The sequence below is a fragment of the Microtus pennsylvanicus genome, chromosome 4, assembly GCF_037038515.1.
Source record: "Microtus pennsylvanicus isolate mMicPen1 chromosome 4, mMicPen1.hap1, whole genome shotgun sequence".
Taxonomy (NCBI): Eukaryota; Metazoa; Chordata; class Mammalia; order Rodentia; family Cricetidae; genus Microtus; species Microtus pennsylvanicus.
The window spans coordinates 94,706,843-94,731,096 of NC_134582.1; the positions used below are offsets into that span (position 1 = coordinate 94,706,843).

General features: G+C 44.8%; 1 protein-coding gene across 1 annotated transcript in view; it reads left to right on the top strand.

The window, feature by feature from the left end:
* F13a1 (coagulation factor XIII A chain) overlaps positions 1 to 24,254 on the top strand; it is a 145,069-nt gene that overhangs the window by 99,518 nt on the left and 21,297 nt on the right. The window contains exons 10-13 of the mRNA XM_075969890.1: positions 1,174 to 1,262; positions 7,989 to 8,142; positions 14,829 to 15,116; positions 19,935 to 20,095. Coding sequence (XP_075826005.1) covers positions 1,174 to 1,262; positions 7,989 to 8,142; positions 14,829 to 15,116; positions 19,935 to 20,095 — 692 coding nt within the window. The remainder of the gene's footprint in view (positions 1 to 1,173; positions 1,263 to 7,988; positions 8,143 to 14,828; positions 15,117 to 19,934; positions 20,096 to 24,254) is intronic.

The following is a 24,254-nucleotide window of genomic DNA, read 5'->3' on the forward strand; positions in this document are numbered from 1 at the left end:
TCTCTCTTCTAACTTTCTAACCCTGCTAATTAGGAGTGGCTGTGACCAACCCCAGATTTTTATAGAATTGCATACTTTTTAATATGATGATAAACACCAAAGGACTGCAAACCCTGGCTGCATTCAGCTCTTTCCTCTACTGTTGGTCTGAGACAGAGATGTTATATGTAAGTCTCCATATATAGGGAAGCATTCAGTCCACAGTCACGACGAAGCGACGCTGTGATGCTGGATTTTATGGAGAAAGCATCAGGCTATCGATTGTTCTGGACTTTATAGTATGAGGAGACTCAAAGAACTACAGCAGCTAATCTCTTAGAAAAAGTGGATGGGTAGCTAAACTTTCAGGGATCTTAGAAACATAAGCATGAGCGTGCTAAGGCTAATGAGCATGGTCAGTGTCCAAATCTACAAATCACCCTGACAAATGTCATAAACAACAACAACAACAAAAAACAATAAACAGAACAAAACAAAAAGAAAACAATGAATGCAAGATCAGTACAACTACCAAGGATGTATCAGGGACAGCCCTAGTTAGGTTTCTGATGCTGTGATAAACACCACAAGCAAAAGCAACTTGGGATGGCTAAGATTTATTTCAACTCGCAGTCAGAGTCCATCATGAAGGAAAGTCAGGGTAGGTGCTCAAGGTGGCTTGCTCGGTCTACTTTCTTATACAACCCAAAACCACCTGGCCAGGGGATGGTACCACCTATAGTGAACTCAGTGCTCTGACGTCAATCATTGACCAAGAAAATGCCCCCACAGGTCAGCCTGCTAGAGGCATTTTCTCCGTTGAACTTTCCCTCTCCTAAATGACATTAGCTTGTTCCAAGTTGACAACCACTAATAAGGATAATTTGAAGGAGGGATAAGCATGACCAGTGCACGTGTTTGTAGTCAGCAGAATAGAATTAGGAATAGTGTTGACCCAGTATTCTTTGCCTGGCCTTTACATTTGGCATTGAGCTGGCATTTCTAGCAGAACTCTTTGGATTAAGCATATTGGTCACCTGTCTTCTGTAGCCAGCAAAAACATTTAGACAAAGTCACTGGTGAATCTGGGGAACACCGGTGTCTGTAGACACCCCCCCCCCCGGCACAGGGTTGTGTCAATGGGCAGAATGGAAAACAACCAACTCATACTGCCTTCCTCCTTGTGTGTTCTAGGCATGTACCGCTGCGGCCCGGCCTCTGTTCAAGCTGTTAAGCATGGCCACGTCTGCTTCCAGTTTGATGCTCCATTTGTTTTTGCAGAGGTAAGTGAAAAGCTGGAGGGAAGTGTCAGCTCCCACCGCAGCCTCTTAACACATCAAAGAGTTAGACACCAGGTTGTTACTTCTCAAATTCCCAGGTACATGGCGTAGGCTTCGCGTCAACCAGACATCTTTCCATCCTTGGGTTCTTAATGCCTAATGAAATACCTACTTAACACTTTCCTGCCTCGAAGTCTTGAGATTGTTTTTCTACTGAAAGCAAGAGAGTTGCAACCCTGAGTTTAGTTCTGAGTACCTAGGAACTAGAGTCAATAGTTCTGAAGACATTAAGTGATGAACCGGATCACTCAACTAAAACTTGGTTGGCGGCAGCAGCAACAGCAGCTGTGGTAGCAGCTAAAAAGAGAAGGTTATAAAGAGCTACTCAAGAAGAGAAATTCAGGCCACTTAATGGGTTGATGATGATGTTAAGTGAAGGGTCTAAGATTCCGGAACAACAGGGCAGGAGCTAGAAAGAGAGGAAACAGCTAATTAAATCAATGTAAGAGGCTTCAGGTAAAAGAGAAGGCTAGGAGTCTCTTGGGGGGTGGAAGGCTGAAATCCCGTATTCCCTTGAGATATATTTGCAGCAATCAGCCCTGGAATGGGACAGCTCTTGTATCCATCTCCTTCTGGACAATCACTCTGGCTGCTGTTTGATGCTCATAGCAGCCCTCTTAAAATGAGTATTGAGGGCCTCCCCACTCAACAGACAAGACAACCAAGGCAAAGGCAAGCAGAGTGCCTAATAGTCTTTCCCTGGTAATCTAGCTAATAAAGAGAGTGCTGGATTTTGAAAGCAGGTGGGCACCTGAGTTTAGGCTGGCAGCCACTCTGGAAAGAATAAGTATTTAGTGTTAGCTCTCATCAGGGAAGGCTATGGGGAGCTCAGGGACCCACATACTTGAGATGTGTAATCCTCAGAGGGGAATTTGTCACTAAGTCCATTCACACAGTAGTAGTTAAATGTGACAATACAAAGAACACATATACACAACTGTTGTATGAGCAATATAGTCAACATGAGATTGCATTTGTACATGGAGATGCATTCATTGAGAAAATCGAGTTAGGAAGTGAAAGACAGCAAAGGCCTCAATACTCTAAAGCAGGAAGAGACCTGGCAACCGTGACTCCCTGTGTAAAAACAGTTGGCCCTGACCCATGATAACTTCACTCATAATCTTTTAACTTTGTAATGGTGCAAAGAAATACAAATTCAATAGGAACCACACTTTGGATTTTGGATTCAAATGTCTTGCTCAGAGAGTCATGCACTGTTAGATCCTCTCGGATGATACTGGGTGGCAGCGAGCTGCAGCTCCCAGACACCCCATAACCACAGGGAAAATAGCAGACCCCCACAGTGGGCCTTGCCACTCAGCTATGATGTCCTGCAGGGGAGGTATATGAAGTGCATTTTCAGCTCATCATACCTTCAGTTTATAGTGAGTTTAATCAAAATACAATCTCTTTAAAGCAAAGAGCATCTTAAGGGCATAGTCCTGGGAGAAGAGCTCTGCGGAGTTACAGGAGAAGGAGTAATAGTTAATGTTTATTCAGACAAAGGAGATTAGGAAGAGGTTAGGAGTTGCCCAGTGAGATGGCTCTGTGGGTAAAATCACTTGCTGCCAAGCCTGACTGCCTGAGTTCCATCTCTGGGATCCACAAAACAAAACCCAACTCGTAAAGTTGTCTTTTGACCTCTATATACATAACATGGCACACAAACTAAATAAATAAATTTGAAAGGAAGGAAGAAGTTGAGGGAGAAAAAGAAATTTCAGGCAGAGGATGACCTGGGCATCCAAGGGCTGTGTGTGGACAGCTAACAGCTCTAGAGAGTAACCAGCATACTCAGGATGTATCAGGGTGTCAAACAAAGGTAAAGTCTAAAGGCCTATGTGAGATCTTCACAACTTGAGAAATTAATCCTTTATCCTATGTGTTAGGGAGAGTTATCAATGCCAAAGGCATCAACCAGGGCACCGACAGCCTGCAGAACGTGGGTTGGCTAGAATTGTCACTGAAGATAGGGGACCTACCTGAGAGATTATTGTCTCCCTATGAGGGAAATGGGAAGGCTTCGTGTCATTCTAAGAAAAAAGAAAAAAATCCTAACAAAACTATCTAGGAAAAGAATGATTTATCTGGGCTGTGGTTTGAGAGGGAATGGGCCACTGTAATGAGAAGGTATGGCAGCTGAGGCAGGAGCATGAAGCAACTGGCTACCTTACCTCAGGAAGTCTCCTGGAAGCAGGGTTAGCCTGCCCTGAGCAACTCACTTCCTCCAGCTACAGCCAACTCTTAAAGGATCCACAAGCCTCCCCCAACCGTGTCGTCAGCTGGGAACCAAGTGTTCAAACACATGATCCCGTGAGGCACGCTCACACTCAAAGCTAAACAAACGGCAGTCACCAGGAAAGGAGGAAGAGCGTTGAGAAGTACGACGGAAATAAGTGTCAGAATTTAGACGGCAGAAGCACAGATGTGAAGTGCACAGAAGTAAAACACTGTACCTGCCATGGCGGTTTCCAGATGCCTCGGGAGACTGGTCTCACTGTGCTAGGAGTTTTATCCATTTGATTTCACTTTGGCATTTGAAAATTCGTACAAACCTCCCCTGCTGTCATCTGACAGTTTATGACACTCCGAGAATCTCTTAATGGGAGATCATTCTGAAACCCATGAAGCTTTATTTTTCTATTTTTTTTATTGTACCTTATCGCTACAAAGAAGGAGAGAGGCTGGCCTCTTTACAGTAGTGAAAGGCCTAATAGCTGTTAATGCAAGCGCTTTTTGCTGTTATTAAATATAGATCAGGGTGTTGAGAATGTCATCAGGATTTGCAGATAATTGCCCTCTCTTGCTGCAGGAGAGGCTTCTTTGTCAGAGGGTGCAGGCTGTTGCTTTAGGCTGGGCTGTATTCCAGGTTCAAGATATCTGTCAGAGATATATGAGCTTGCCTAAAAGCAAATGAGGTTTCTTCTCTCAGGAGTGCTCGCCAGAACCCCGTAGGGGTGAGCTGGTAATTTTACTATGGGTCTCCGTGACTCAGTGTGAAGCTGCCGCCCCTTCCCTCCCTCCATGTGTGTGTCATCCTTCCTCTTCCTGCCCCAGGGATGTCGGTAGATAGCTTGCCTCTTCCTGCCTCCCAGCACACTGACATCTTAGCCATTCCTTTCCAGCTCCCAGGCCATCCAGTTCACTGATTAATCGTCAGCTTTTCTAGGGCTTTCCTTGGACTCTGAGTGAAAATAGAACCTGAAAGGGGAAGGAGGCATGGAAACGTTCTCTCCTTTCTTCTCTCTCACTCTTCACAAAAAGAAATGTGGGGTGCTTTCGGATGTCACATCTCAGTCTTGCATTCCATCAAACCCCAAGCATGGTGATACCCATGTAGAAAAGGAAGTATACAATGATGTTCAAGAGGAGAGGGCCAGCCGAGGGAAAAGTCCAAAGGGATGAGGTCATGGGCTAGCCTAGGGTGAAGATCAAGGATGGGCCGTGGATTTCCAACCCAAAGTGAAGGTCAAAGAGACCAGGAAAAGGGAAGATCAAAGGAAATAGGTTGTGGACCAGCCAAGGTAAAGACCAGGAGAATGATCTGTGAGTTGGCTCAGGATTGTAGCTCTCCAGTAGCTACTCTCCTGATCCATGCCCACAAAACTTCACTTGGCTGATTGATGAGTCTCGGTGCTGTCATCTGTAGCAAATATAGCGATATAGACTTTGTGAGATTAATGTTCGAGCCTTACTTTATCACCTACAAGGTATCTTGAAACACTGTGGTCATTTACCCAGTGCTGACTGCGTCCTCTTTAGTAGGGGCCTGATTTGTGTAAATTCAGAACATTTTGTGAGGAAGTGTGGAAGGTTGTTCTCTTTAATTTCAAGCTTTAAAGTTAGGAGAACATCGTCATGTTCCCACCATTATCCCCTAATGGTCACACCAGTTATAATCAATTAGGAACTTTTCAAGCCATGTTCACACGGATTTTTCCTCATTCTGGACTAAAAGATTCCTATGAAACTAGCGAGGTGGGGATGATGGTTTTTCGTGTTATAGAAACCAGAGCTGAAATTCAGAGTTAAGTTAACATGACTTCCTGCAGGTCCACAGCTAGCATCGGAGCCAGGGTTTCCCACAGCTAACCCAGCACCTCTCTGGACCTTGAGTCTTTGCACCTGCCCATCCAATGCCTGCCTTCCCTCATTCCTCAGCTCATAGGCTGACTCCTATGCGTCTTACACATTTCAACCTGTTACTCTTCGGCCACCTCCATATTGCTCCGTGAACCCACAGAGAACTTTGGTGTTGCCCTCTTCCTGTGCTTCTTGCACTGTATTCCAGAAGTCCTCAGGCCTGGATATTCATTAGGGTCCTCTGAGACCACTTTAAAACGTGACCTATTTAGAACCCCACCCTAGCCTCCATAATAAGACATCTACCTGTTTTTAGCAGTCCCCATCCCCGCTACACAACACACTCAGATAATTGTGACTGCCAGAATCTCCCCTACCTCTGTGTCAACTCTAAAATGGAAGGACCAGATCTATTTTGCTCAACATTACAGCTCTGACTCTCTGGACACTATCTGAGAAAGCTATTAAATAATACATAATTATCGATAACATTTACAGAGTGTTACCTCTATGCCAGGCACTATGATAAGTAGTTCACGTGCATTTACTTCAGTTAATTCTGCCAGTAATTCTGTGAGGAAGGCACTTTTATTACCTCACTTAAAGGAACAGAAGCTAAGCCTAGAGAGGGCTGGAAAAACCTCCAGTAACTACAGTAGTGACCATTGGCAGTGGAGATGTTTCCCACCCATGCCCTGGTAATTCATGGATCTCCAAAACAGAGAGTATATGCACCACAATAGGGGCCTGTGAAGTCACCTTTCAGATAGATTTGACAGTGCTTCTAGAAAGCACAGTGGGGACGCAGAACCTTGGAAGAGCGTGAGTGCCTTCACTGCAAGGCACTGTCTCCAGTGCCTAGTTTAGATGGTGAATCACCAAGAATTGTCTAAATTCCTCCTGGACGGTTTAATTATACTTTTACATTCATTTTTTGGCTACAAGTAACACAGTTACTATGACTGAAACAGGCAAGAATTTATACTTATCTAAGAAAGCCTGAAGTTGGCAGTCCAAACTTGGTCCCTTTGAATGGCTCACAGGGCTGGCAAGTCTCCATCCTCGCTGCCATCTTCTCCTGTCTGACCAAGCTTTTGTTCACTGTCCCAGGTAGACAACAGCTCCAAGCAGTATCTCACTGCCCATGACGACATCTAAGGAATAAATGGAGGGATAGACTCCCCAATTCCCTCTCTCCTTCTGTAGAGGTCAGAATTCTTCCCAGAAAGTCACGTAGCCAACGTTCTTCCATCTTACAAATGGATTGTACAGCCTTTGCTAGTTTAGCAGCATCCAGGAAGGCAAGAAGTGAGCACGATGCTTTAGGGTCCTCTGAGACCACTTTAAAACGTGATATATTTAGAACCTCACCCAAGCTTCCATAATAAGACATCTACCTGTTTTTAGCAGTCCCACCCCTATACACAACACACTCAGATAATGTGACTCGCAGAATCTCCCCTACCCCTGTGTCAACTCTAAAATGGGAGTTCAAACAGGGTTGAATTTACCAGGAAGAGAAAGAAAGAAAAGAGACGTTCACTGATGAGACAGCTGACCAAGCCTGCCTCAGATATTCTTCCTTGATTCATGGATGATGAACAAAGTGGATTCCCCTTCAGAATTATTTAAAATCTTTTATTTGTTTATTTGCTTGGTGTGTGTGTGTGTGTGTGTGTGTGTGTGATGAGAGAGAGAGAGAGAGAGAGAGAGAGAGAGAGAGAGAGAGAGAGAGAGAATGTGCATGCCATGGCTAATGTATGGCAATCAGAGGACTCTGCGGAGTTAGTTCTGTCCTGGCATCCTTGCATGGGTTCTGAGAATCAAACTCTAGTGGTCAGGCTTGAATGGCAAGCACTTTTACTGGCAGAGCCGTATCTCTGGCCCGAGAATGTTTTTAAAAGGAGTTTGCCTGCTGGCTTCACTTCAGTCGAATAAAGGAACACACCAGTGCTAGGGTCTGGATGTCTATAATATGGAACAGCAAAGATTTTTGGAGACAAGAAATTTGCTTTTTTTCCTAATTAAGACATGACATTTGTGCATCTCTGTGTGGTCTGAGATGGCAGTGTGTGAGGACAAAAGATAATAATTCCAGTTCTTCAGTCATTGTATGTGCTGGGAGCTTTATACTTTCTCAACGTTCAAGTGTGTGCCACAGATTGTATTAACCAATGACGTCGAAAAGTCAGAAGGAATTTCATCAGTCAAACTGAAATGTGTTGCTCTGGACTGAACTCTTTCTCATGCCCTTCACTTCACTTCCTTGTCTCTAGTAACCCCTGTTCCATTCTCTTCTTCAAGATCAGCATTTCCGTTTCCGTGAATAAGTGAGAACATGGGGTATTTGTCTTTCTGTATCTGGCTTATTTCATTTAACATAATGCCTTCTTACTACCTGTATTGCTACAACTGGTAAGATCTTACGCATTTTGTGGTTAATATTCCTTGCCTATGTGTGTCCCATTTGTTTACGTTTTGACCCACTGGCAAGCATCCTTGTTAATTACGTTTTAGCTATTGTGACTATTGTAATTTGTAACAAAAACATTTGATGCTAATGCTCTCCTCTCCTGTTCCCAGGTCAACAGCGATCTTGTTTACATTACAGCTAAGAAAGATGGCACTCATGTGGTAGAAGGCGTAGATACCACCCATATTGGGAAATTAATTGTGACCAAACAAATTGGAGGAGACGGCATGCAGGATATCACTGATACTTACAAATTTCAAGAAGGTAATTTGCTACAACCAAATGTATTTTTCCCCAATTCCGTTTAGTACTTATTCACTGTCAGAATGAAATATGTTTCAGAGAATGCCCTGGCATTTGCAGCATCTGGTATTAAGGGCAGAAACATAAACTCTCGCAAGCAACAGACACCCACAGTTCTTCATTATTTTGCTTGCTTGTTTTGAACAGAATTCCCCTTCACATGGCTTGTGAAGTGAGTTTTCAAATTCCATTTTAGTAGACTATAGAATGCTTTCTTGCTTATATGAACCTTAATTGTTAGTGATCTATTATAACACACTATCTGGATTATACCAACAAAGATAAATAATAGAAATTTAAGTCACTTCTTCATATTTATTGAGTACTTCACAAATTATTTTTAACACATTGTTTCATTAGGTTGTCATGGAAACCTGAGGCATATGACAGATTGATAAGAGAGTGCAATCTCACTAATATAGGCCAATTGGGTTGAAGGCCAGTTTCAATTACAAAGTAACGTTTTGATGGAGGCTTGTTAACTTTGATTATACGGTATATGTCAAATGGTACTATTGTGTTCAGTTTCATCTCAATCAATACTATATCCACAGGCCTAACAATGAACAGGACACAGCTTCTGTCCCCATACAAGAGTTAGAATCATTATACAGAGAAAGCTGTGGGAACAGGGAAACACTGGCTCCTATCAAGAGAGTCCAAAGAAGTGAAGCTTAGGAAAAGACCACATTTAAAGAAAACTGTATTGGGGGTTCCAGGCAGGGGAACTATAGTTGCAGACAGGAAATGTGAAGCGGTGCTAGACGTTTAGGGTCCTGCAGGCCTCCATACCCCTTCTAGCTTAGAATGCCCGGTGCCATCTGGGTGAGAATACTGGCAGTTTCGAGAGCAGAAAGATACAATATCTTTTGGAAATGTTTCACCTCCAGAGATTCTTCAAAGTGGCATTTATTTTAGTGAATGAAAAAAAATTATGACTAGTTAGCATATGCTAAATATTCATTGGCATTCCTGAAGTGCCAGTGCGTGCAGGGTTTGTTTTAAATGTTTTATACTGCCTTCTTGCTCTTATTTACAAAAACAATTTGCATTATAAAGACAAAGCCTGCTGAACTGAGACAGGTGTGCAGTGTTGGAGTTCAGAGTTTTGGGCACTTGAACTTGTGAAGTTTTACTGGTTTTCTAAAGTAGTTCTGTCTCTGCATTTGGTTGTCATCTGCTGCACAACATAAACACACAAAAGCAAACCTCTCTCCTTCCTCTAGGTATTTAGACTTTCCTCTAGAAGGGAAGTTAAAAACTATAAAAACACAATGAAACCACGCAAGCAAGCAATGCACTCTCTTACTGAGACGCAAAGGAAAAGATTTGAAAAAGCAAAAGGGAAACTCCTTAGAGAATGTGGAAGAACTCTCTGGATCCATTGCAGTCACTCAGTAGCCCACTCTTAACCACACAGCACAACCGCATGGAGCTGGGGACACCCCAGCCCTGCCTTCTGGCTTACTAGTAGACAAAGCAGAGTCCATTCCTTGCCATGCCATAAGACAGGGGCCATGACATGGGGTGGGCAGTTGATCCAGGTGCAAAGAAGGACACCCAACAAGAAAGGGGCCTGAAATGCTCACAGTACTCATGACACAAACCTATGTCTGTACCATGTTGATGTCTAAGCAGAATTGATGGAATAATTCTTTTGGTCCCAACCTGATAGACTGGCCCCCTAAATGCCATGAGGCCATGATGTATCCACTTGCTCAACACATTGAATTGGCACCTACTGTTTTCAGTGTGACTGAAACACTGACTGGGCTCAGTAGTAGAGCACTTCCCAGATTCGAGTCCTGGTACCACCAAAACTCCTATCCAAGGAATAAGTAAGGATTTCAAGTAGTGCTGGAGAAAGAGTTGTTCAAGAAGATGGGTAGAGCAAAATGACAGTGTGAACTGCTTTTCTTTTCTACTGATGAGCTGGTAGATGCCTCAGTGGATGAGAGGTGAGCTCACCATTGCATGTGAGTAGTGCTTAGACATGGGGCCGGATGCTAGATCAAGGCAGCAGCAAAAACTACTGGAAAGAGATAAACACATGCAGCAGAGCCTAGTCACCATTACCTGTCACCTCCAAGGTAGCAGTGGGGACCAAACATGAACGGGGCCAGGATTAGATGTCATAGAGGAAGACACACATCTGTCTGTGAGAGAGAAGTTGGGGCTTAGCTATGATATCCAAATGTTAAAATGCAATGCTCAGCTCTCCATGGGGGAGACTTCTGAGGTCCAATGCCACACCTCCGCAAGCTGATGAGACTCAGGGAAAGAATGGTAGGAGCTTTGAACCAACTAGAACTCCTAATACATGTGACTAGTTGTAAGAAACATTTCAACCACTTTCTGGGCTACAATTGGGTCCTAAGTGAGAATTCATCTCTTCATCAAGGATGGTGCATGGACTTCGCATTCTAACTTGGCAAGTATCCCAAGGGAGTGCTATTCTGAAACTCTAGGGACTCCATCACATGTAGTGTGGAGAGGGATTGATTATTGATGTCTGCTCCAGGCATACAATAAAGCCAGCAACGATTGCTCCTGGCTGTGGCTTTACCACTCTGATTGTCATGGTACATCTTCTATAACCTCTTTGAATCCACATATACTGAAAAGATGGACACTATGTCTATATCTATGGAGATAATTAAGGACAGAAAAGAAATTATACCAGATACGGGTACGGGAATGAGCTGATTTATAATTGTGAAGAGATTATTTTTCACTTCAGCTAAAACTTAATTTTAACTTCTTTTCAAAAATGTAAGATTAAGAAATGTTAAAGCTTTGGAAACCAGAATTCTGAAAATTCTTCTGTGTCAATATGTCCTCTTTTGTTATGATATATGGACCCATTCCCTCTTTAGTTCATCCATTACTCCAGCTACTGCTTGAGTTTCTCTCTCTCTCTCTCTCTCTCTCTCTCTCTCTCTCTCTCTCTCTCTCTCTCTAATAAGCAATTAGTCATCTCCCATATTGGATTCTTTCTCTAAACAAAACTGTTGGCAACACTGTGTTTCTCACCACACATGCCGTGCCCATTCTGTGTTCTCCTTACCTGCTAGCCACCATCTTGAGAGACCTGGGGGGGGGGGATTATATCTAGCCTGTGCCTTTCCTGTCCATCCCTGTCCCACTGGGCCCCATCGAGGCCACTCTTAGTTGCACAGTGGCAGTGTGGCCAGTGTCTACAGGTGCCATCCTGCTTTCCTATGTACCTTCCAGGGGGTGTTCACTCTTTTCTTGACACCACACCTGCTTCTGCAACACTAAACTTGCCTTTCTCAACTCCCTGCTGAATGCCTCTTGATTTCAGTTGCCCTCTGTGAGTTCCATGCCTACCAAATTTAGGTTCTTCCTGGATAGCTGTGGTTGGCTCTCACAGGTGTGGTGACCACACCCAAGTCTGCATTTCACCGCAGGCCTTACATGAGTGTGCCACAGAAACCTGAAGCCAAATATTCCCAAGTTCTCCTCCCTCTCCCTCCTCTCCCCTGCCTAGTCCATTCATTCTTCACTTTCTATTCAAATGAATACAACTACCTGAGAATTAAGTTGGCAAACCTTCTACTTGTCCCATCTGAAACAGCCCTCCAGTGCACCTTTTCCCTCTGGTTCCTTAGCCATGGTCTGAGAATGAAACAGCACCCCATGTAGAAAACCTTAATAGAGAGCCTGACTCAGGCTGAGGGTCCGGCCAGAGTTAGTTTCCCCATCTAATAATAGAGCTACCACAGCTGCCATAGTGCTTGGAGTATCTTAGGCTTTGACTGTTTTGGCTGGAATAGCTTGCCACTCCCTCCTCAGGGCAACCCTTTCTCTCCACAAAAGCTGTACTCCATGGCGTGTAAGCCCGAGCCCACAAACACAGCCTCCTGTCTTCCCATTGCTTCCAGAATGTTCCACAAAACCTTGCTAGCTGCCTTTTTGGTCTTCTTGCTAAACTGTCTGATCATCTACAGCTGTACAAGCCAGATGAGTCTCTTCCTTCTTGTAGCCAGGCCCTTGCATGTTCCCTCATCTTCGCTCGCTGTGTTGAAAAGAGGACTCCTGTGCCATGCAGGCACACTAAGAGTATTTCATGCTTCCAGCTTCCACATGCCCGCATCTGTCCCAGCATCTGTGGTCCACAAATCTATACTGTGACAGATCTTCACTCGCCCCTCTGTACCCTTAAGTGAAAGACTGCCTTCCTTCTTTCCTTCCTTCCTTTCTTTCTGTTTTGAAGGACTCTGTCTTAATGATGCCAAGCACAATGTCCAGTGTCTGTCTGTGGGACTGCAGGGTTGTGCTCTCGGGACAGTCTCTCAAGTTGCTCAGAACACAAACCTCTCTTTGCCACTTCTTGCCTGGACCGACTCAGCTCTTGTATCCCAGGGCAGCCCATCTCTGGTGCTTTGCCTGGGCTTCCTGTGTTTTGCCTAAATGCATATTTGGCACTCATCCAAAGTGATAATCGTTAATGCCTTCCTTCTCCTGGACCTGTTTGCCAGATGATCGCTCCTAAAGTAGTTTCCTGAACTTTCAAGGCTGGACTTTCTCGTTCTCTCTTCCTGTCTTCCTCTGGTGGCTCTATAAACATGTACCCAAGCCAATTCTGGTAATAGACCTATTGTTTCTGGCACATTCTTTCTGGCTTGACAGTTAAGTTTATAGCAAACACACATGCACACACATGCGCACGCACACACACACACACACACACACACACACATCTGTTGATCTGTCATTTCTTTTTCTCGGCCCTCCCAAGCCAGTTTCCATTTATTACATGCCTGCTCCCTCTGATCCACCTAACGGCCCTGTGATGTACATTCCCTTATATGACCGGTGGTGTTCATATTCCCTGCCTTGTAGTTGTTATGACGTTAAACAGAGCTACTGCGAGCAAGCACCCATCCCACGGTCTGTCTCATAATTAGCATTTACTGATAGTTAATAGCATCCACTAGCCTCCTCGCCATCATTAAATTCAATTATTATTTTCCAACCTAATTCTCAGTATAGCAGAAGGTAACATCTTTAAATGAACATGATTGGAAAAGCCAGCATTCTTATCTTAAAGTGATCTTTTCCCCACCAGCCATTCGGATACCTAGACCTTATAAAACAAAGAATTTACTTCCATCTTTTCGTTTCTGTCCACCACCGTGAAGAACCTCTATACCGAGTTGCTTAGGGTAGAAAAAGAGAAGGGACACCATCTTCGGTTCTTCCAGCAGTCTGCCCCCTTAGCCAGGTACTTTATACAAGGATTGTCAGCACCGTTAGTCTACAGCTTGTAAGGTAGTCTGGGTCTGAGCACAGCCACTGTGAGGCCACACTTACGTCCCTGTTGACTGCTTCCTCACCTGCTTATGCTATTTCTTTCTCTTCTCTGTCTCTGCATCTATCTCTCATTCTATGTGTTCATATGTTCTTTCTGTGTCTTTGTCTCTCTGTGTGTCTCTCTCTGTCTTTCTTATTCATGCTCACTCGTGTGTGTGTGTGTGTGTGTGTGTGTGTGTGTGTGTGTGTGTGTGTGGTTGTATTTGACGAACTAGGTATGGAACACAGTACCTTGCTAGACAGGTGTTCTTCCACTGAGCTGTGCTCCTCAACCTTTGGTTTTTGAAGCAGGATCTTCTAATTAGCCCAGGCTGGCCCTAAACTGTCTTCCTGCCTTAAGCCTCCCAAGTGTGGAGATTATAGATACACACCGCCATGCTTGCCTCTTCCTCTCTCCTTCTCCACTTTCTCTTCTTCTTCCTAGAGCAGATCCTTTCTCTCTTTTTCCCTCCAACCCTAATGCCATCCCTCCAGAAACTCACCCTAAGACATATTAATCGATCAGTACCTACCCTTCAGATAGTCTTACAGTAGAACTGCACTCCAATAGTGATGCCTCAAAACTCTGGGCTCATACTGAAGTTACAAAGCTAGGGATTTTCCTCCACACCTTTGTGAGCTCAGGAAAGCTGTGAACCTTCAGCAGGTTGGATCAGGCTTCCTCTAGGGGTCTAACCCAGAAGACCTTAAGCAGGGGGCATTTAACAGTTTACCAGAGTCTAGTGCCTTGAAGTAGTGCACTTTGGGGCTTGGTGGGCACTGAAGGAGGCATAGAAGGGCATGGAAGGACCCCCTCTTGGCCCCCAAAGTCAGCACAGGAAGGATCCAATTGAAAGGATTAAATGGGAGAAGGGTTAGGGGGGACACATCCTGTTTGGGTGTAGGGAATTCTATGGACTGGAAGAAACATATACATTAGGAAGTCATCATTGTCTCTGAACTCTTTGCTTTGCAGACCCTAAATTTTAATCTCATGACTGGAACTCAGGGAGGGAAGCAAATTGCCACCTGCCAAGCCCATAAATAATGTCCCTAGAGAATGGACCCCTTGTACAAGCCCCTTAGTAGCCCTCATAACAGGTATACCTTGCCTAGTCACCAAGTTTTCTGACAGCCGAGGTAGCCACTATCTTTCTGGAAGCTTGGTTTTGCAGAACCTAACACAATGGTGGTGACTGCACAGAAAGGTTGATGGGCTTTCAGAGGCCATCAGTGGGGGGGTGGAGGGGACACAGAGTGTTTTGAAGTCAGTGTCTTCTCAGTGAAGTGTTATTTCCCTTTACCTGTCATTATCTGTGGATCTCTCCTAGGTCAAGAAGAAGAGAGACTGGCCCTTGAAACCGCTCTGATGTATGGAGCCAAAAAGGCCCTCAACACTGAAGGAGTTGTCAAATCAAGGACTGATGTGGACATGGACTTCGAGGTGGGAAACGCTGTGCTGGGCAAGGACTTCAAGGTCACCATCACCTTCCAGAACAATAGCTCCAGCCTGTACACCATCCTGGCGTATCTTTCGGGCAACATCACATTCTACACCGGGGTATCCAAGAAAGAATTCAAGAATGAAGCATTTGAAATGACACTGGAGCCCTTATCCTGTAAGCTAACAAATATGTTGGTCTCTCCAGGACCTGTTTGTCACCTGTCTCTGTCTCATTGTCAACACTGTCAGGGCTTTGGTTCTCACCAGATCCCAGTATTGGGGGACACATTGAGAGGGAGCTTTAGAAAACCCTCAATTCTTCCATTTTTGTGTCTCATGAGCAGAAAGGAATGCTGAAATCTTCTAAGCCTAGAGTCCCACAAATTGGAGGATCTCTCTCTCCCATCCTCCCTCCCCATCTCCCATATGTCTATCTGTGCTGTTTCATCACCTTAAGAATTCAGGATATTTGAAGCGGGGCAGGATGACCATGCTGAAGCCTGCATTGGGGACTGCAATTTTGAGCATGCTCATTGTTCCGGGGGATATGAGGTAGGCTCAATATTCAGGCCCCCAGTTGCATACAGGAAGAACTACTGTAGGCAGAGAGCTAAGTCAGAGAAAACTGAGAAGCACTTCCTGGGTCTCTGGACCTGACATGTGGAGCTGAAATAGAGAAGGAAGGGAGTACCAGAGCAATACTGTGGCCAAGCAGAGACGAGCAAGCAGGCCACATCCAACCTATGAGCCAATCACACACCTCTGTTGTCCCTGAGCTCCCTAGACACTGTAGCTGTCCCAACCCTGTACCTCCAGAGAGGAGTTTATAGAGAAAATAAAAAGCTGCTCCTGAAAATCCGGATTCCAATAAACCCAAACTGAAGGAGATGAGTATTCCTAGGTTTGGTGATGTAGCCAGCAGTCAAAAAAAAAAAAAAATCACCATGGTATTGTCTATGGAAACTAGAAGATTTGACTGCCTACCCCCATTTTCTGGGTTGCTACTTGATGTAGGAGGGCCAGTCCACTGTGGGTAGTGCCACCACCATGGGTTGCTAGTCCTGGATTGTATAAGAAAGCTGGCTCATAAGCAGAGAAAGAAAGCAAGTAAGAAGCACTCCTTCATGCTCCCTGCTCCAGTCCCCGCCTCCAGAGTCCTGCGCTGAGCTCCTTGTCCTGGCTGCCCTCTCCTGTGGCCAAATATTCCTTTCCTCCCTAAGTTATTTTTGGCCATAGTGTTTTAGCACAGCAACAGAGAGCACACTGGATCATCCAGGTTCTAGCATGTGCTGGACACAGGGGAGTGCAAATCTTTGTGGATCTTCTGGTCTTGTAAGTGAACAAGGCAATAAGCAACCCAACTAGCTAGGCAGGGTATATCATCTGATGATACGTAGAATACGAGAATACAAAGCAAATTAAGAGCGAGAGGCATAGAAGGTGGAGCCTTTAAAAGGCAGAGTCTTGTGGAAGATAATTAGGAGATGAGGGCCAAATTGACCTTGGAAGGAGTTGCTGCTGGTCTGTGGAGTGAGTCAGTTCCTGGGAGAGCAGCTTATTATAAAGTGGGGTTGCTTTGCAAGCACATGGCCAGTTCTCTTTCTGTTATGCCAGCACCATGCTTTCTGAGTGCTCCAGTCACTAACATGGCTTATGAGACAACCAGACATATTTTCCTTATAAATTTCCAAGCCTCTATAATTTAGTAAAATAACAAAATCAGACTCAAATAGGAATAAAAACAGCCAATGGAAATTGAAGAGCTGAAATCATACAAGGAATTGCAAACTTGGGCTTTATTTCCAGTTGGTATTTCCTTTGAAGACTTTGAGCACGACCATACCTAGGCTGGTGAGATACTTAGGAGGTAAAGGCACTTGCCACCGAGCCTGGCGATCTGGGTTCCATCCCTCACACAGTGGAAGGAAAGAACCAACTCCGGTCCATTGTCTTCTGTTCTCCACTCACGTGCTCGTGCACAAACACAGAGCAATAATGTTCTAAATTAAAAAATAAGCAAGCTCACACTGGCTGCTGTGCTGAGGAGAGACTCACGGAAGCAAGAATGAAGCCTGGACACCAGCTAGGATGCTTTAACAATCATTGAGCTGAAATGTGGTGGTCGCACTGCCGATAAGAGCAAATCAATTTGAACGTACTCTGAAGGTAGAGTCCACCTGATTGGCCTATGCAAATGAAAGGAAGAAGCGACGGAACTCCACGAGTGACAGGTGTGAAATGCCTTGCTAAGGTTCCAGCTTAGTGGGAAACTGAGACTGGATTCATGCGGTCAAGGCCATGAAGATAACAGAACTTAGATTCCCCTTGGGCAAGGACACTGAGCCAATGGGTGCAAACTTGGGCCCTGAGTGAAACTGTCTACAATCAACCAGATCTCCCTACACCTTCCAAACACCCTGTCAAACTCTCCTTAACCCAATTAAAGGGTGGATTTAAGTCATCTTGAACTTCAGAATCAACATGACCAACCACTGCAGATTCTCATTCTCACTCCCAGGCCTTCCCATGATTATGGACTGTATGTCCTCAAAACATAAACCAAAATAAACCAATCCAACTTAAAAATTAAAAAGGGGGGATGGGTTTATACGAGTTAGAATGAAGTAGAATGACGTAATACATTATTCTACAGAGTCATTCATGTAGAGACCAAGCCTAAGCCCAAGTCTATTTTAATACAGCTCCACCCACTCAGAGCACCCAGTGCTTGTCCTAGATAACTCCAATGGAATTAGAATCTCATTCTTCATTTGCTCATTTACTAATTAATGAAACTTAGCGGTGTCAGTTGCATGCTATAAAACGCACGCTGCAATCTGAAGTATATCCCACTCTTCGGCAAAATCACACACCTCTGCCCCTAATCAAGCATTCTTAGGTGCCTCTGTTGCAAATCAAGTTTTCCACGTAGAATAGGAGGCAGACTTTTCCGATTGCTGATTAATGGAACTGTGTGGGCTAGAGTCAGCTGGGGAAGTTTGAATAACTTAAACCGCCCAGAACCTTCAAAGGTGCTGCTATCCTTGTCACTTGGCTACATTTAGTTGCCTTTGCTTTTTAGAAGAGACGAGGAAGCTCCAGCCTGTGTCTCCCCTGGCTTTCCCCAGACACCGTAAATGATGTTGGCAGCCTCCCATATCTACCACTCACACAGTGAAAATCTATTCCTCCTTCTCTTGCCGCGTTTAATAAACTTTATCTGGAACGATTTCTTGTGCAGTGGCAAAACGCGGCACTTATATAACGCACTATTTCAGGAGCACTGTTCTCTGGGGCTCTGAAGCATAGCCCGTTTCTCCAGTGCTGTGATTGAGGGAATGGTCTGCCTCCGAGAAGAAGTCAGCCCTGAGGCTGAGACTGTAAGTGGTGACAAGGGACTCTACAAAGATAGGTATGGGGATGGTGGACAAGTCCTCCTACCCTAAGGAACCCTAATAGTCAAACTCTTCTCCCCAAGAAAAGCCAGGAGGAAACCACTGTTTATTACTATCCCTGGAACCACCAGGGAGCAAAATGCACCGTCCATGGAGAGCCTGTAAAAGACATGTGCTTGTTTGGGTTTATGTGTGACTAAGGGAATTTGTCGGGTCAAACTATTTGGGCTTGATGTATAGTTAAGAGGTAGGGTGCCATATTTAGCATGTCTGAGCCTCTGAGATCAATTCCCAGCTCGTGGAAGTAAAACAAGGAAAGAGAGAGGTGAAGAGAGGGGGGAGGGACTGCTGTCTGAGCCCCTGTCCCCAAGATTGTATGACAGTTTAAGACTGTATAAGAATGGATGAAAGCCAGTTGGGTGGGTTTACATTGATCCTGAAACAAGAACATAAAGGCAAGATTAGAGATCTATCAGAAAGCTAGAGGTGGCCTGAGAACCTACACACTGTAAAAAATAAATTAATAAAAGAAAGAAAGAAAGAAAAAAAGACATCCAGAGGCCAGAGGACTGCTACCTATGGCAGGGCCCTCCACTGGGTTCTCAGACGTAGATGTAGGCCTCGGGTGAGTATCCCACTTGCACAGACGAGCCACAGGAGATGTCTCTCATTCCAGAGGCAGTCAAATGCCATCCCATACCCTGGTATGTGCCTGCTTTTGGCTGCTTTTCACCCTCTCACAAGGCAGTCACTTGTAGTGGGTTGAAATGATCCACTCAAGTGCTCAAACTGCCAGTCATGAGAACTCCTGCAGAAAGGAAGAACCAAAAGCCCAGGAATGGAGCACCAAGATGGTGGCGGGCCTATGGCTTGTTTGTAGAATCTGTGTCCTGTGTGGGGCAATGAAGGTGTGGCTCATGCATCTACCTCTGGGCCTGCCAGCTGATGGCACAGAACAGATACCTGTTCCTGAAAGCATCAGTAGGCACCATACCCGGGTTCAGCCTGCAGAACTGTTCTTTGTGCTCTGGAATCCTGGGCTGTGGGAAACAGAGCCACAGAGCAAAGGGACCCAGGCCACAGATATAACTCTCTATTCTCAGCCCCCATGGAGATTGGAAGGGAAGGGAAGCCACTCATCATCCTCCAAGGCATCCTACACAGCGTATCCTCAGCCCCTAAAGCTAGAGCAGAGTGTCAGCACAGACGTCTTCCAAATTACAGAGGAGAGAGGCTTCAAAAGCCTTTGGTGGCCTCAGACTTCAGTGTTCCTCTTCCGCCATCTTGGAATTGTCTTGGCCTGAGTCAAAGCAGCCATGGTTGAAGCCCTTTGGCTCCACTTTTAATATCTCTGTTTGGGCTTTCTATTTTCCAGCAGTAACTCTTTTCTCTAGTAAGATTTCACTGAATATTATATTTCTTTCTTCACCCAAGAGGCAGGAGAGTTTGCCCCTGATTGACTCTTTGTACCTGACTTTTGTGGTGTTCCTGGTGCCTTGGGTGCTAATGTGGGGGGGGGGGGGTTGGGAGAGAGCATAAGCCAGATCCCATATCATCTCAGGTCTTGATGGCAGCCTGTTGGTTTTTACTCCCTCCAGTCAAGAAAAAGGAGGTGCTGGTCAGAGCAAGTGAGTACATGAGCCACCTTCTGGAACAGGGCCTCCTGCATTTCTTCGTCACAGCTCGCATCAACGAAACCGGCAATGTCCTGGCCAAGCAGAAGTCCACAGTGCTGACTATCCCCAAGGTCATCATCAAGGTCAGTGAGCATTTCATCTCAGATAAGAAAAGAGGGGAAAGTAGTCAGGAAGTCTCTCTCTCTCTCCTCTCTCTCTCTCTCTCTCTCTCTCTCTCTCTCTCTCTCTCTCTCTCTCTCTCTCTCTCGTGTGTGTGTGTGTGTGTGTGTGTGTGTGTGTGTGTGTGAAAGACAGAGAGAGAGAGAGAGGTTTCAAAAACATAATGGAACTAGGATCCTCCTGTTCTTTGAAAGAAGCAAGCCATCCTATATATAGTCATGTACATGTAACACTCCTCTTCTCTCCTTATTTAAATATATAGATGTGACTGCAGATATAAATATAACCGGTGGTATAAACACACTTGTGGAGGAAGATAAAGATGTGTAATGGAGACAGAGACTAAGAACTCTCTGTGTCTTCAGAATAAAGTGGGTCAGGCTTGCAGACTGCCTACATTGTCCTACCTGCATTCTGGACAGTCAAGTCACTCTCTGAGGTGTTGACTGTGTACAGTAGGATTATACAAGCTGGGGTGCTGAATATGCCACATACTGTAAGTACCAACAGAATGGAAATATAAATGATTTCCAGTTCTCCAGGAAGTTCCTTCCTGCATTTTCCTGTTTACAGTCTTCCCCACTCACCACGATGACCAATTTTCTGGTTTCTGTCACCGTGGCTTCTTTTGCCCACTTAGCTGATGACTTTAGTCATGCCTTTCCGAGGACTACAGGAAATTTCTTCTTAAATTACTCAGGGGGTATTGGTAAAGAAAGTTTGGGGGATGGGGTTAGAAGACAGAAATGGGGGCCTGTTTTATCTGCTTCTCACAGCATAGGCCAAGATCTTGTGCTATCAGTACATAGCCTTACCCAAGATGCCTTCCTCTCATGGAAGAAGGAAAGCAAGCATCCTGTGGTCACCTTGGAGAGTGACATTTTATGCCATCTAGGTGTGGACTTAGAGGCCTTTCCTTGGTGTCTAGAGAGCATTCTTCTCTAAAATGACTGAGCAAATGGCATAGCTCCTGCTAACATGAACCTCCCTAAAATAATCAGACAATCCAAGTGGCCCCGAAATGAGGCACTGGGCAAAAATGAGAGGTGAATCTTGATTCTTATGAACCATGGACTGGAATCATTTTTTAAGCTAGCGACTGTCGTGCAGCTTTCAATATGGCTCCTCTGCATGGTTACAAACTGGGCTCAAGCAGCTGCCCTCAATCTATATATCACACATAAAACTGCAGGTTCAACACGCAATAACTCCTCCAGATGAACAGTACAAATATTTCCATTTTATAAGTGAGAAAGCTGAAGTACAGAGAGGCTGTAAAACTTGTGTAAGATCGTATAGTCCAGAGGTAGAGCTAAGCCTCCGACCCCAGCAGCCTGGCTACAGAAGCAGGAGGAGAACTGTCTCACCCACTTCTCAAAGTCTGGCTCTCTGTAGATGGTGCAGGCACCACCCCCAAGACGAGGCTCACCCAAACCTGAAGCTGTGTAAGACCCACTGAGGCAAAGAATGCCATTCCCTCTGCATCTAGGAAGGTCTGTGTCATCGTATCTCTTGTTCTTTAACTGCAACCACTTATCATAGACCGCTTGTGATGGGTACTGTCTGCACAACCGGCCTTAAGAGGCAGAATGCAAATGAGGATGGATAGGCTAAGAGAATCAGAATTCTGTAGGTAGAAGAAGGTAGAATCTGAAACGAATGCTAAACAGAAAAACGGGCACATGGGATACTCCAGGGGTGCTATCCTCCCATGAGAGAATGAATTCAGTAGCTTGGAGCCCAGGACTATAGTAGCAAGAGTCACTCTGGCTCTCCCAGTCAAGAGCCTTATTGAGCTCCCTCTGCTACACAGCGAAGGTATCTTTTGCTACTCTTAGGGGGGTGTTAAGCAGGGATTGTGCCCGTACTCAGACCTCTGTCTTTCCCACCAGAGGCAGAGCTCTCATGCTCACCTCATTATGAAGCAATGGCTTGTCCCTGCCAAGCTCTCAGGAGAATCCTTTCCAAGATGTGAAGTGCTCAGACCACAGCACAAAATAGAATTTAATTGCACCGCTGATAATAAACTGTGTGCATGGAAAAAACTGATATCTTGGATCTTTTTAGGTATTATTAATTAGAAGGGTTATTTATTTAGGTGTCTGCTAGGTTCTTTAAGAGTAACTGAACTCTCCAAGATGGATCAGTGATGTCTCATTCTATACGTTAGTAGACCAGAGAAGAACTTGAACCAGGGTTGGTGAGGTTTAGTTTGGGTTGGTTTCCATGACAGAAGCAGGGGTGCTAGTTCCTGAGGAGGCTCATTCAGAGCCAAGGCCATTGGCTGAGACTGAAGTGTAAGAGAAAAGGGAGTTCTGATTCTGTCCAGTATGAAACCTGTCTGGAAAAACTATGGACGAGCATTTGTAATGAGCCTTTCTCTGTCCCACTAGCCAGCTCCCAAATAACGACACAAAGACTTCTTAACTATGAATGTTCAACCTTAGCTTAGGCTTGTTCCTAACTAGCTCTTGTCACCTAAATTAACTCATTTCTATTAATCTACATGCTACTGCATGGCTTTTCCCTCTTCTCCTGCTTCCTCTGTGTCCAGTTGGTGATTTCCCTTTTCTTCTTCTCTGTCTAGAAGTTTCATCTGTACCTCCTGCCTTGCTATTGACCATTTAGATTTTTTTAAACCAATCACACTGACATATCTTTACACAGTGTAATCAAATATATCACAACAGACATTATCATGCAAATCTTAACCATTAACCCATTTTCTCCATACAGTGTTTATGTAACCCTACCAAGTCACCGAGGCTCTCAAAGTCTGTTTTCCCACTGCACAGAGAAAGGCAATAGCAATTCTTATGTCATGGGGTCTTTGTGTTGACTGAGCAATGGATGTCTGATACATGCATATCAGATATTGCAATAGATACCTGATATATGTCACTGGATCCTACTGTAGTTGCTTCTCTTCATAAATGACGGGCTCATGATCATACTTGACTAGGGAAGGTCAGAAGCCTCTATCCTCTAGTCTTTTGTGGTGTAAATGTGACTTATGAGCTACATCGTTCTCACACTGGGAATTTTATAGGTAGCAGGAATGGTGACAGCTTCAACAGAAAGGTTTGTGTGTTACAAAGTAGGGCGATTGCAGCTTTAATGAATTATCAACCAGAAAGAATAGGCTATCTTTAATGAATGATTATCATTCAACCAGTAGAAATGGATAGAGAAACTATTTTAGATACTAGAGAAAGGCATGAGGAAGTGTGTCAGTGGAGGTAGAGACAGAAGAAGTGTCCTTTTTAGGGTAGAGGTTGGGAGCCAGGTAAGACTATGGATACCTACCAAAAAAAGCATGTAGGGCCATTTTTAGTTGAGTCTAGAATGTATGGACAAAACTTTTGTCATTGACTCCATGGATAACAAAGCATTTGTAGAAATTCACGACCATGTCTGTAGCATGATCCTCTCTGCCTCCCCAAAGGTCTCCTGTCTTTTTCTACAGAATCTTTGCCCCAAAGCGTTGGCTTCTGGGACTCTCTTGTTTTACCTGAGGAATGGAGTCACCTAGAAGCTAGAATCCAGCTGTTCTCTCCCCCCTCCCTTTTCAGAGCGACTCTAGACATCCTGGGATGATAATCTTATGCCCATCAGAATCTAATCTACCGGCCACCAAAGCACAAGGGCCAGTGGCCAGATCCTTAATCCCGATGAGCGCATATCAGACTTAATTCATTCCCATGGCAATAGAGGCTGGGTTTGAGTTAAATTTGTTCTCGTTTGACTGTGCCCAGCATCCACCACTCGTGAGTCACGGTGTGGGATCCTCATATGGAAGGCGACAGGGGGAGATGCTCATTAAACTTTAATGAGCATACATCGCTTTTCCCGTGCTATCAAAATATTTTGATGAGAAAAGTATATTTTATTAAAAGCAGACTTGGAAGTTTTCTCTGCCTTCCCATGTGTTGATTGTCAAAAGCTGCTTTAAGTCAGGGCGGGGAGGTTCTCCAGCGTTTTAATTGTTAACGAGCAGTTGCCTTTTGGAGAGGAGGGGCCCAGAGGCCACAGACAGAACCAAGCTGGTCTCCAGACTACGTACACACTTGTCTACGGACCGTGACCCACGATGTGGGAACAGCAATCTGATGGGGTTCTCTG